Source organism: Numenius arquata, chromosome 1, assembly GCF_964106895.1.
Source record: "Numenius arquata chromosome 1, bNumArq3.hap1.1, whole genome shotgun sequence".
Classification (NCBI taxonomy): domain Eukaryota; kingdom Metazoa; phylum Chordata; class Aves; order Charadriiformes; family Scolopacidae; genus Numenius; species Numenius arquata.
The window spans coordinates 47,053,173-47,067,574 of record NC_133576.1 but is presented as its reverse complement, the minus strand read 5'-3'; the positions used below and the strand labels follow the sequence as shown (position 1 = coordinate 47,067,574).

The window sequence follows — 14,402 nt, the reverse complement described above, 5'->3', positions numbered from 1 at the left end:
CTGAGACCCCACCAGGAGTACTGTGTCCAGCTCTGGAGTCATCAACATAGAAAGGACATGGACCTGTTGGAATGGGTCCAGCGGAGGGCCATGAAGATGATCAGAGAGGTGGAGCACCTCCTCTATGAAGACAGGCTGAGAGAGCTGGGGTTGTTCAGCCTGGAGAAGAGAAAGCTCCAGGGAGACCTTATAGCAGCCTTCCGATATCTGAAGGGAGTCTACAGGAGAGCTGGAGAGGGACTCTTTGTCAGGAAGTGTAGTGACAGGACAAGGGGTAACGGTTTTAAATTGGAAGAGGGGAGATTTAGATTAGATATTAGGAGGAAATTCTTTACTGTGAGGGTGCTGAAGCACTGGAACAGGTTGCCCAGGGAAGCTGTGGATGCCCCATCCCTGGAAGTGTTTAAGGTTAGGCTGGATGGGGCTTTGAGCAACCTACTCTAGTGGGAGGTGTCCCTGCCCATGGCAGGGGGGTTAGAACTTGATGATCTTTAAGGTCCCTTCCAACTCTAACCATTCTATGATTCTATGATTCTAAGGTATAGAGCACTGAAAAGGTTTTCCATTCTGTTATGTAGCTAAATGTTGGAATATCGGTTGTATCTATCTTTTGATCAAAACTTAAAAAAGCGAAAATACGTCTGAGTTTAAATTCTCTCAATAGGTTACAATCCTGTTGCAAAACTGCAGGCAGTCATGAACTGTGGGGAAATCACACAAAGTTCAATCTGAAAATAAGACTATACAAATCTATGCAGCTCTAAATCCACTGTGCTTACATATGCGGGTATAACCATTTTTTAACTGTAGTTCTTATACTGCTAGTTTGGACAAGCAGCAATTTTAGCTTTTAAAATGATAAAGGAAATATTTTTACTTATGCATATTACATGGCCCGTTGCTTTTTACAGTCTTCATAGAACATAAAATATTTTCACAATTTGCTCTAAATAAATCTTTGATCTAATTTTATTTAAAAGATTATTTTATTTAATAAAAAAAACTATTTAAAAAAAGTATTTTTCATACTTAAAAGCAGATTCAAAGACACATTTGTGCTTATACTGGTTCAGACCGCATGGTTAAGTGTCAAGATGTTCAGTAATCTCTGACTTGTATGTTCTATTCCTTTGCAAGGGGCTAACTTTTTACCTTCAGCATACATAAGCTATGGACAAATTTTAGCTCTATTGTAGAACATATTCCTTTTTTAGCAGAAACTACTATGTGCTATGCACTTATTCTGTAAATTCAAAGCCTTCACTCTTCAGAGGTAAAAGAGCTGAGGGAAGGACTATATTCTTACAAAATAAACTGCAGGGTGTGTGCATTTTTTTTTCCACAACTGTCGTTTTAAATTGTGCCTCTTGATTTGCTTCATATTTACCAAGAAATCTTTTTTTGTTTGTTTTTGAAGTAGTAGTAATAAACAGTTATGCTACCCAAAAATCACACAAGACATTATTTCCTTATATTTAATTTCAGGTGCCCCTAAATGCCTCATTCATCTATAATGAATCCAGACTCTAGTATCAGACAGCATTATATTTCACTATAAATTAGGACTCTAACCTAGTAATTTGTCTCATATTTTAAGAAAAACCCATACTTTACTCATCATAAAAATTCTATTGACTGTAGAAGCTGCAGTTCTCAACAAACGATAACAGATGTTAAAAGATATGCCAGACAGTACATGCACATAGCTTGCCAAAGAGAAAGAGGTTGCAATTTAGCAAAATTCTACATGATATGCGATACATATAGGTAAACATATGTTCTCTCAAATTGGGAAGTGTGGTAAGCAAAGCCTGGGGTTGAATAATCTTAAATAAATAGATGCTACACTTTAAAACCATAGTGACAAAACAAAACTGATTTAGATTTAAGTAGACTAAGATGTTTCCCTGCCTCTTCAAGTGAGGTGGGAACTCTTCAATTTCTGCTGGCATGAGTTGACTGCAGATACCCAGGGTATCCTCCAGTCCTCCCCTATACACTACAAGACATCTTCAGTACGCCATCTATCTTCCTCTATTTCAGGAACTCTCTGCCCAAGGCCCTCCAGCCTAATTTTTTTTAAGGTTCTCAACTCCATTCCTGTATAATAAACCAAATTTTTCTCTGTTCACATTGCAAACTTTGTAACTTCTTTTGGAAAGATGAAAGAAGTAAAACTAAGATGAGATACCGCTTTGCACGTAAGAGTACCAAGAAAACATGCATAGCAGTCAAAAAATCAACCCAATGAAATTCAATGGTCCCAATAAAAAAACCCATTCTCATTCAGGAATGTACCAGTAGTACTGTTGTCAAATATATGGCCTTAGATCATTACTTCACAAGTAATACTTTAACATATTTGTAATTTTAAGGACACAAAATTCCTGTTATTTCAATAACATACTCACCTTTTTCCCCCTGCCATCAGATATCTAATTGAAGCTGATCTTAACAAAAACAACGCAAATCATCTTTTAAAGATGACACCAAGCAGCTGATCAGATAAAAGTAAGTGTAGAAGGCACTGAGGTGCTGAAGCAAGTCCAAAGAAGAGCAAGGAAGCTGGTGAAGGGTCTAGAGCACAAGTCCTGTGAGGAGCAGCTGAGGGAACCGAGGTTGTTTAGCCTGGAGAAAAGGAGGCTGAGGGGAGACCTTATCGCTCTCCACAACTACCTGAAAGGAGGTTGTAGAGAGGTGGAGGTTGGTCTCTTCTCCCAAGTAACAAGTGATAGGATGAGAAGATAGGGCCTCAAGTAGCTCCAGAGGAGGTTTAGATTGGATATTAGGAAAAATTTTTTCACCGAAAGGATTGTCAAGCATTGGAACAAACCGCCCAGGGAAGTGGTTGAGTCACCATCCCTGGAGGTATTTAAAAGACGTGTAAATGAACCGCTGAGGGACATGTTTTAGTGGTGGACTTGGCAATGTTAGCTTAATGGTTGGACTTGGTGATCTTAAAGATCCTTTCCAATCTAAAGGATTCTATAAGCATCAGGGAAAACTAATCCCTCAACACAGGAAGGGCTATAAAAAGAGTTGTGTTACATGGACAACACCTTGTACACCCCACAGAATAGCCTTTGCCCCTGTCTTGCCCCCCTGTTTCCAATATGGATGAATGACCTATAGCAGGAACTACAGACTCAGGTTAAGCCTAAATAGGCCTCATTCCCAATTCTGTCAGTTGAATTAACTTCTCAGGGTTAGATCACCATCTTGAAGAAAAGGATGCTAATGACCATGAACCTCATCCCAGGGAGATACAGAATCCATATAAAACAAGCTAAATCCACAATGATTACAGATCAAATCTGGCAAAAAACAGCTTCTCACCTGCTTTGTGACATTGAGCATATCTTAGCACCAGGAGGTGCTAATGTTGGAGCTGCAACCATTTTTGTTTCTCCCTATCCATGTAAATTTTTTGTAATGATATACTGGGAATAAAAAAACAGTCAGCATGTACCAGCCAACTACTTGAACAACTGGAAGTAGGAGGCAGTGAGGCCTGACTGACTTCAAAGACAGAAGCATAGTTTGCTGGGCTGTTACTATATTGCCTTTGGGTATTTTAATGTAAACTCAGTGTAGACTGAAATATCATTCTGAAGAAAGCTCCCAGCATCAACAAAGTGGAAGTGTTAATCAAGGTTTATGGGCTGTATCCCAGGCGCTGTAGCATTTCTTTGTAGCATTTTTGTCATTGCTCAGAGTAAGTCCCAAGCTCCTGGAGAAATAATAAATCTGAGAATCACAAGTTTTATAAGGAAAAAAACCCCAACAGGTAGCTCTTGTGGTTAAAAAGGAACTGAAACTAACTTGAACTACACTCAACATAAAAAGAAGTGAAGAAAATGTAAATTCAAATATGAAAATGATCCCCTTTACCTCAAAACAATATCAGTGAATTGCCAGGAATACAATTCTAGTGTTCTTTGGCAGGCCAGAGCTCAGTAACATAAAAATACTCTGTAATCAGGGGGATTTATGCTTTTAGAGTAAGGTTTGGTGGTACACACAGACACACATGCTTGCACAGACACTCACAATGACACACCACCGACATAGGGAAGATGACATTAGGTCAAGGGGAATAGGCTAAATAGTACAGTTCTCACTTATAGTACATACTTTATTAAGCTGAATTTCACTTGATGATTCACCACATCAGTACTATTCTTATAAATACTCAGAAATGACAGAACATTACTTAGAAAGAAAAGAGATTAAGTGCAAAAAAGCAACTATCAGTGTCATGCAATCTGACCCAGAATTTTGCATTGTTGGTGGGTGCATAAATTTCTCAAAAATGAATCTTAATCAACATAAAAGTTACTGTTAGCTCACATTTGTATTAGTCTTGTGTTTAAGAGACCCAATCATATATCAGTGTTATGTAAGATACTAAAAAAGCATGGAAGAAAAATGGTTTCTGCTTAGAAGACTAACTATAAGACAAATTCTCTAAATAAATTTGTAAGAGAAACAGGAAGAACCAGAAAACAATGAGATGATGCTGATTAGCACAATGATCTACATATCCCAGGAACACAGAAAATGAAATGCAAAGATATGAAGTTGAAAATGGAAGGTATTTTAGAGAATGAGTATGAAACAATGCAGAAGAAATTCTAGAATAGCCTCTGCTTTTAGTGTTCTTTCAGATATGGCCTTCCAGAGAAGTTACCTTTTAGAGAAAAAGCATACTGCACCAGTGATGATGATCCAGCCCACCTGCTGAAGGAATTCTTCAAACAGTTCTCCCTAAGGCTTGGTCAATGTTCTTCTACACTACTTGGGAAAGGAGTTTCCATTGCAGTGTGAGAGACAGTCCCTCCCACGCCCTGGGGCTGAGCATGCTGCCTCTGCTGGACTGGGATAAAAGCCAGATTTGGTTCCCCAAATAGCAAGGTGCTTTCCTGCCAACATAGTTTCTTTTTTTTTTTAACAAATGTTTTCCATTTTCTTTTGTCTTACAAACATATCAATTACAGGATAATTAAAAATAGGAAAACAAGGTGTTTTAAAAATGAGAAAGGATTATTTCATGTAAGCATAAAGTTCTGAGGGAGTTTAGCAAGACATCTAGCACACATACACTTTCTGATCTGTTTTTGCAAAAGAAACACATTCATGTTTCACTAAAACATGTTCCCCATGTCAGTTTTAACATAATCAGCATTCAAGAGGGTAAGGATCAATGGTGATCCAAAAAGCTTGAACCACACTATGCAATTCACATAGAAAGCCATTCTTATTCAAATCAAAACATAAAAAAAATAGACAATTCATGAAAATCTTCAAGCTTTTTATAAACAGCTGCTGGTTTTATTTTCTATATTGTATGATAGATATTCCATTAGTCTATTGATGATTTAAAAGAAAATAAAGGAAGAAAGAAATTAAAGCGTCCTGAAAACAGAAATCAAAATGTCTCTTGCTTTTTTTTTTTCCCAAAGGATAGAATAGAATTGTTAAAATAATACACTTTGCTCAGAAAAGAGCAAATCAGGGATAAATGTATGAAGAGCTTAAAACATTTTCAAATAGAGAACTATAGTATCAGCCGTAGATGGACACTGCTGAATAATGGATACTTTTACAAAAGATGTTCAAATTTACTGTGCCAACGCCCAACATTGGGAGGGTAAACTGAACAAACCAAACCAAATCCAGTAGAAAGCTTTAGCCAACCATGTAAAAGGCTAAACTGAGGTCCCAACAACATTCTTTCTAGCAAAAGAGAAAATATGTTTCCTTAAAAGTCTGGACTTCAGGACCAAATTTGTTTGGATGACCGAGTTCAAAAGAAATACTAAGGGAATTCTGAAGTGTGCATGAATGCATGTTCCTTTTAAACATTACCATTAGCAGCAAAGGACAACAGGCACAAGAACAAGATTCTCTTAAAAAATCAGTATGCCTTAAATATATGCCCTATGAATATAAATTAAAACTCTAAAGGGAAGAAGTGGCTACACATATAGATATGATACATATAGTTACTCCAAAATTTATTTAGTCTCATTCAGTTAAAACTGCACGCGTGTAACGTGTTATGCCAGCAAAATTTAAAATAAATTTTCTTCAAAGTTCACAACCCTTCTATCACATAAATAACACCACTTACCTTGATGATTCCACCTACGAAAATAATGTAACAAACTTCTTAAATTAACAGCCAAAAGATACAAGCCTAGAGAACTAACTGACCGGGACAGACAGACACAGACAAAGCCAGTAGCATAGAGAGGCCCCACTCACACAAAAGCTGATATTGTTCTCCTGCTGAGTGAAAATCTCACTTGTAAATCGAACGACATCTGCATTCAGAATCACCCACAGAAAGTGTCCCTGGAGAGGTGACCAAACTGCTTGACTCAAGAGAAGAAAGATTTCTCTTGTCTCCTTCAATGTAGGCAGCTGCATAAAATAGCAGCTTCTGGTTTTACTTTTTAGCAAACCTTGCTTCCTTTGATGCACCGATAGAGATGAAACACAATGTAAAGGTCTTCCCTATTAGGCACAGCCCTGAAGCCCAGTATACTTTTCAAAACAAATAATCATTCAAGTAAAATCTTTTGTCATGATACAGAAAACAGGCAAACGCTAATGTCTCCAAAATTAGTAACCTCTTCACATTTATTTCCAACTTCTTTATCAGTACTGCTGACACAAGACAGCAATGCCTCCCAGGATCTCTTTTCATGAAAGTCAGTAACAAAAATCTAAATCAAAGCATTTGATAAGGTTTCTAGAAATCTGTCACTGGTAATAAGAAGTTGCTTCACTACTTAAATTCAGCTGTTTTTCCATAAAGTTATTTATATCCTTTAAAAAGAATGTAATAAAGTTAAGTAATCTAAATTGGATACCAGAATGAAACAATCTATAAAGCTTTATATAGACATAAACCCAGACAGTTCTAAGTCACACACAGGAATGTCCTATAGCATTCACCAAAATTTTGATCATCACATTTCTAACAGAAGTGAGGGAAGAAAAAAAAAAAATCTGTCCAACCCAAAGTTATTCTTTTTCTTTACAAGAAAGATCAATTACTAAACAATATTTTTTTTTAGGTAATATAAATTTCTAAATGATTGTTTCCAGAAAGCCCTTTTATTCCTCTCCCAGTAAACAAAATCAAGTTTTTAATAATGAATTGTGTAACTTTTGTACCGGAAAATGCCATTCAAAACAACAGAGAGACTATGTAAAATTAAGAAAAAATCACACAATGAAACTACTCGATAAGACCACGTCAGGATATGCTGGTGTATTGCAGGATTTGCCCTGACTGAATATAAATTACTTTTTAAGTAGTTGGCACCTTTCTTCCCCTTGTTGAACAGCTTTGGCACCCAAGTGGAAGATAGTCTCAAAATAGCTATCTAAACAGACATATATAACTGAATCAATTAAACACAATCAACAGGATGATAGGAACCCTGCTTTCCATGGCCTTCAGAGCTGCCTGTCCTCATAACACTTAAACTAATGAATTACTGTGAAAGACAACTTCTATTTTGTGATCTATACTACCTGAAACAACAACATGTGGGTAACTTGCACTTTTAACATAAAGATTGTTCTTTTTTTTTTGCTTTCAGAAAGAGTTAGTCCAGAAGCAAAAGGAGGTATTTCAGCAGCAGGACTGAACTATCATCATGTGCCTAATCTAAAAATAAGGATAACTCTTGAGAAAGAGTTGGAACATGAGAACAAATTTAGCCGTGGAAAAAGGCCAAGGAAGAGGAACAGTAGTTCTAATGCAAAGTGACAGCCACAACTTTACAACAGACTATGAAATTCCTACTTAGTGGAATATAATGCTTTACAGGTGACTTGTTCTGGTGGCCTCATTAACCTCAAATACTTTGAGAGGAATAAACAGTTTCCCTGACAGAATTTGATCCAAGAACAACTGATGATTTTTTCAGAGTTCTGAGAGAAACTGGAATAGTATCAATGCATAAATAGAAATCAATCTCCCACATTCAAGTTACTGAAATAATAAAGCTACCCTTTCAAATAATACTGTCTGTAACTTGCTTCAGTCTTTCAAATCTGTATTTCATGACATTGCAATGTTTCAGAATTTTATTTTGTATTATTCTAATCAAAGTATCTTTGGGAAGATTCTATCATCCCCCTTCCACATAGCATAATAAAACAAAAATGCTTTTTGATAGCATTTTGATCTCACAAGTACATTATTATATCATGCATTTAAATATATACCTTTCTGTCTAAGAGAATGACCATAACTTTTAAATAAAAGAATGGCAAAATGGTATGAATTCATTGCAGTTTTTTCTTGTTTAAAAGGCTTCAACAGACCATTACAGAAATAGGATATCATTAGTGAAGTACTATGAACCAGACTGGTAGTGTAAAGAACAGAAAAAAGCAAAAGCATTGCAGAAGTGTGAGTTAATGTCTGGTAGACCCGTCATAAGGCAAAATAATTAAACTAAGGCCCTCTGGTTCACCAAAGCCCGAGAGTTTATGACAACATAATAATGGTTAATAAATATCTAAAACCTTCCTGCGTGAGTGACACAAGTGTTTCGGTTCTTATTATTACACTCATTCTTTTCCTGTCCAGATTTTTATTTCTCATTCTTATTATCTGTTCAACTTTCTATACTGCACCATGCAATACAAAAAGACCATTCCAATTTAAGCATCTGGAACACAAGCTAGATTCAAATTTTAATGCAAATTGCAAGATACATTGTTGGGGATCCAATTCAGGGAAGTCATGAGATCCTAATCCCTTCTTCCTGCATGCTTCATGTAATTTCATCCAATGACGGCTTAATGTAAAATGCATAAACAGTTATCAAGAACAAAGATTAGAAGAACTGTAGCATCTTGTGCCAAAGTAATGCCCTCATCACTTAACAGCTAACTATCTCAGGTTCCTTGAGTCATACAGCCAGCTACATTTTGGAGAAGCTTTACCAGAAGGCTTATATTCCCATACAGGCCAGTTCAGAACCCTGTAGCTGGGTCCTCTTCCAGAAGGAAGTATGTGTGGATTTGAATCCTTTGAAGCTGAGGCATGCACAGAATCCAGGTGGCCCACTATTCACCAGTCACTAAGCAAATTTTAAGAAGTGTACAAATCATCTACAGGTGGCGAGGGATGGAGCTTAAGCCTGCAGTGATGCTGAAGGATGGAGCTTAAGCCTGCAGTGATGCTGAAGGTCCCTGTTTTTACAGAGACTTGAAGTTCTGCAACTACTTCTACCTCAAAACTATACATATGTTTTCCCAAATTCACATAACGCAATTGCTTGTTAGGCCTTCTTCGTTAAAGAACTACGCGGAAATATAAACAGGATTTCTGCATGTGACAAGATAAGAAGAAACTTTAAAAACAGGAAGTCCTCAAGGCACAGAAAGATAAGTAGCATGCAAGCCTTTTTCTCTCAAACACCAGACTACTTGCTTTTCAAAATTATTTTTGCAAAATAGAGCACTTTTTTTCTGGAAGAAAAAAAAATAAATATCTATGAACCATCTGATATCACAGTTGATTTGTACGTGTAGCCAGATAGTGAACTATGCTTACAGATAGACAGCGAAGAAACAGGAACCAGATCCTGATGATGCCTACCAGGAGGCACTAACCTGTATCTTCCAGCTTTGTAAATTTTGCACAGTTTCTTGTGGAACACCCTCTGCTGTCTTACAGAGTAATAGCTCTCATGAACCATGGAATAATACAGATTTAAATGACTGAGCCTACTACATGCTGTGTTCAAGAATAGGACAGAAACAGGCATGTTTTTGTCATACTTGTCATACTTGTAAGAATATGCATAAACCTGGTCTAAGATTATTACATTACTTAAAAATAATAAAAAAGGAATTAATCTGTACAGTTATAAAGTTACAATTCACATTTAAAATACAAAATAAAATCTAGACCTTATCAAAAGAAAAAAGCCTGTTCTGATAAATAATTTTAAAGCAAAGCTATTAATTTAAACCAAGTCATTGACCACTTACATATTCTAAAATATTCTGTATGTATAGTCCTAAAATGTATTTTTGTATAAAGTGCTAGTTGACTGTCACATTCCACACCTAAATAAATTCATTTTGGTATGAAAAAGAGAATATATTTGGGATAAAACAAAATATTACCCGATGAACAACAGATACAAAAATGCAATCAAATTGTTTATCACAGAAAACTTACATCTAGTAGTGTGTGAAGATGCTGATCCTGGAAAACACTGTGAAGAAAATCTAAATCTTTTTCGCTGCAGTCTGTAAGTGCATGAATTTCTTCCAGGCTGTCCAGCACCTGTGAGACTGCTCCTATGGGGCAATAAACAGGAAAAAAAAGAAAGAATAAAAATCAATAAAACAAAGACTCATGGTAAACTGAACTTTGGAAAAGGAAACTTTCACTTCATCTGGTACAACTGGAACAGGAACTTTGAAAAGCTGAAATTTACAGGAAAACTCACTGAATACACTTTACGTATATCAACAGTACCTGTATATAGTGTAACTATACATAAGAAATGGTTTAACTGAAGAGAGGTTAAAACTTGTTTTTATTAAGCTTAGCTTTGTTCTATTTTAGCTCAGTTTCCAATGATGTCTTAGAGTTATTTGGACTGTCTGGCCAACTGCCTGTCCTCACCATTCTCACCCCAACCTTCTCTTTCTTCACTTTCTGAACTGTTGGCCAATTTCAAATACATATTCCAAATCAGTAAAAATTTGAAAGAATCAACGCTCTCAGAAATTCTTTTAAAATCAACATCTGGATAGAGGAGGGAAGAGAGAGAAAGACCTGACTGTTACGTCCTCTGGAGGAGAAAAAAGGCTGTAACATGAACTCTGTTTTTTGTTCTGTTTGTTCTGCTTGCCTGGTTATCTCAGGCCCAGTTATAGCACTCGCTGCCTTTTGACCAGTGGATTGTTTTGGGTCACAGCAAGATGGGGATGATTTTTATATGGTACAACGGTGAAAAGAGAAGTGAGGGATATGGGGACAAAAAGGAGAAACAGGAAACATCACAGAAGGTGGAAGTCCGTGAGGAGAGTTGAACTCACAGCAGGGGAGGATACAGAATCACAACACAAATCCATAGTAAGCCAGCCCATATTAGTTCCTTGTGGAACAACTTGTTTTAAAAATCAGTTATCAGTGGTGACTGCCACTTGTATGCATTAGTAAAATTCTAACTTTGGTTTATTTAAACACCCACAGCCCATGTCTTCATTTTTTCCACGGTGGCATAAGCATGTGGAAAGATGGTAGCATATCCAGTGTTAGCCTGCAAAAATGCTGGTGTCTGACAACGAACCGCTGAACGCTTTTTCATAAATAAATTCTTAATTCTGGATACAGAATTCTACACATTCTGTATTTCACTAAATTCTCCTTAATATGCTTATTCAGTTTACTTATTAATTTGCCAGTGTCCTTTTGTCAAGATAGATAATACCTAAAAAATGGCTATATTTCTTGAAATTCCATCCCCCACCTTACGAACAATTCTTACCAGCATTCCTTAATTCAAGGCCATTTGTAATCTATTGCATTTTCAGAATGTAATAAAAACAAAAACCCCAACCTCCTCTTAACAACACCAGGCAAGAAGTTAAATTCACTTATTTCTCTAAAAACCTTGAAAAACTGGAATAAAAATAACAACATCCACAAAAACTACTACAACAAGACTTGTGACCTCATGGCTTTGAAGAATAAGTGAGTTACAAGTCTAGAAACTCTTGCACCACATTTAGTACAAATCTCAACGTAGGATTCTCCTCACAGTTCCTCGTACACCAAGGTTAAGAACCACAGTATTCCCCTCACTCACAGCTCATGGCTCAGGAGAAATAACACTTCTTAGTCCTCTCCCATTAAATGTGTCTGACTACTTATTTCCCACTGATGTATTAACTTGTTAGGTTCCTTTAAAAAAATGGTGGCTGGTCAGCAAATAAAACTAATGGTTTGCCTTATAGTGCTTGCTGCGCATGGGGTCAGGTGCACCGAAGAAGCGTAAAAACTGCTCTGTCATTGATAATGAATCAGCATGCTCAGCTGAAAGGAATTGTCCATATTCCTCTGCCTGCACCACAGCAGGAAACCTGAGAAAATACAGGGAGATCTTCTCTTACCAGACAAAATCTGCTGGTCAGAGCATGGAGAGATGACAGCTAAGCCTCAAAGGCAAGGATGACAAACATTACATAGGGGCACAAAAGGGACTGTGCCGAGTTTCTTTTAACATTTTCTGTATGTCAATTAAAGGTTGATGAACTTAGAGATCTTCAAGCCTGAAGGAAAATGCTTGACTGTCCAGGATGCAGTTGGCAGAAGGAAATTTGTTAGAATTCTCTTTTATTTCTATTCTTGTCATGCTCAGAGTTTAAATTCATTATTTGCTTTTCTAGCAACATTTCGCTTTCTGGGTTCAAAGCCCTTTTTGTGTATTTGGAGTGTTTACTTTCAGGAAAACTCAAGAGAAGATTCACTTCAGAGGCTTGAATATCTTAAGAGTCTCTAACACTGTTCAACACTGCTCATAACCACTAAAACTTGAGCCAAAACCAGAACCAATGAGGAATATGTTCAAAGTTGTCTGCAGTGCTGTATTAGTGTGAAACGCTGAATGCTCTGGACCACCACATTATTAGACAGTATTATTTAGTTTGGGAATTTTATTTTGTGGAACACTTTGAGGTCTTTCAAATAGAAATAAAAGTTACTATTTTTTAATATTTGCATCTCAACAACCTCGTGATTAACTGGGAATTCCAAAACATTAGGATTTCTTCATTAGGTCTTTTTTCTCCTGTCCTTTTGTGGCATTGAATAGATGACTGTAAAAGAAATTTTCCAAGGATATTCCTAACAAATTTGATGAGAAGGTCTTACAGTGACTTTGCTAATCCCTCAGTTATACCTTATAGTTTTTTTTACCTACAATCTTGTGCTGTATCTACTGCCATGTCTTTCATGCATTTATAAATAACATGCACCTGGTGTAGTAACAATACAATGACAGCATTTTATTGCAGAAAAAAAGAATATAGAACAATTCTACAGGCACTTTTGAGAACACTTAAACTCTCAGTGTTACAGACATCTGGGTAAAGTCTAAGAGTACCTTTCAGAAGAGTTTTAAATTCAAATAAAAGATACTACATCAAATAAAATTAACCAGTCTTTACAGTACACCTGTCCCTAAAACGATTAATATTCTATCATATTTAAGCTAAATTTCTAACCCTTGGGAAAAGTGTAAGAGCACTCTATATTTATAATTAAAGCTTGTACCTCTAGAAATAGGATTTAGTCTCTTTTCATCATTGCAAATGCACCCATTTTAGCCTCAGCACTGATAATAAATGAAGGATTTCAGTGGATCGTTATCCAGTCATACAGTCTAAAAGCTCAGATTTCTCAGGGCCTGTATGAGTTACAGAGAGAATCTATACATATAAAAATTAGAATGATGCAGATGTATTAGGAAGCCAGGAAAAAAACCGAAGTTGATTAACTTGACTGGCTTTGTTTGTTTTTTAAGACTCACTAAAGTAAACTTTGTTAGAAAATGCTGCTTACTGCCACAGAACTTTGAAGTAGCCCCAACCACTTAGGTGAGATGAATCTCACCCTACACCTTAAATTACTATAAAAATATATACACATACAATTGCGCAGGAAAGGTTTGAATTCCAGTGATACAAGTAAAAAACTCTTTTCTACAGTAATAGTAACAAAATCCACATCAAACATGGTTCTGTGAGAAGACTGTGGTAACTATGGATCCCATTGTAATTGCACATATGTTCTCAGTGTGCAAATGAGCAGTGATATTCTGGGCCACGCACATAACCTTGTCTTTCTTGTATTCCGATAAGACTACCTAAGAAAGGATGGATGCAACTATTCACAGTTCCCTTGGGGCTGACAATTGTGAAAAGTTGAAACTATGGGCTCTCACTTTATTAAAAAAAGAAGTCAGAATACTTAGGACAGTTTTTTGCAGTCAGTACTAGTAGATGAAATGTTTTTATAGTTAGTGGAATGACTTCTTAAGGATCATACCAAATTGCGTCTAAGATGATGGAGATGAACTGAATGGCTTTCTTCCTACTGAGGCACATCTATTATTTGTCAGTTAGATATATTTGCTTTATAAGGCAATAATTTGGGATTATTTCTTCACCCGGTGTGTACTGAAAGTTATCATAGGTATTTTCCTGCAGGTTCTGTTACCTCATTTATGGAGAAGGCCATTCAGAAATAGTTCTCTCTTACAGCTGAATTCTATCTCTAGAGTTTTTGTAGTTCTCATACAGTGTCCTTGATACCACCTGAAGTTGGTACGGACACTGGTTCATCAAGT

General features: G+C 36.5%; 1 protein-coding gene across 5 annotated transcripts in view; it reads right to left on the bottom strand.

Annotated features, from left to right (window-relative positions):
* The window catches only part of CASK (calcium/calmodulin dependent serine protein kinase), a 215,905-nt gene that overhangs the window by 56,494 nt on the left and 145,009 nt on the right, over nt 1–14,402 (bottom strand). For all 5 annotated transcript variants that reach the window (XM_074149918.1, XM_074149927.1, XM_074149944.1 and 2 more), the window contains one exon: nt 10,220–10,341. In XM_074149918.1, the coding sequence (XP_074006019.1) occupies nt 10,220–10,341 (122 nt within the window). The remainder of the gene's footprint in view (nt 1–10,219; nt 10,342–14,402) is intronic.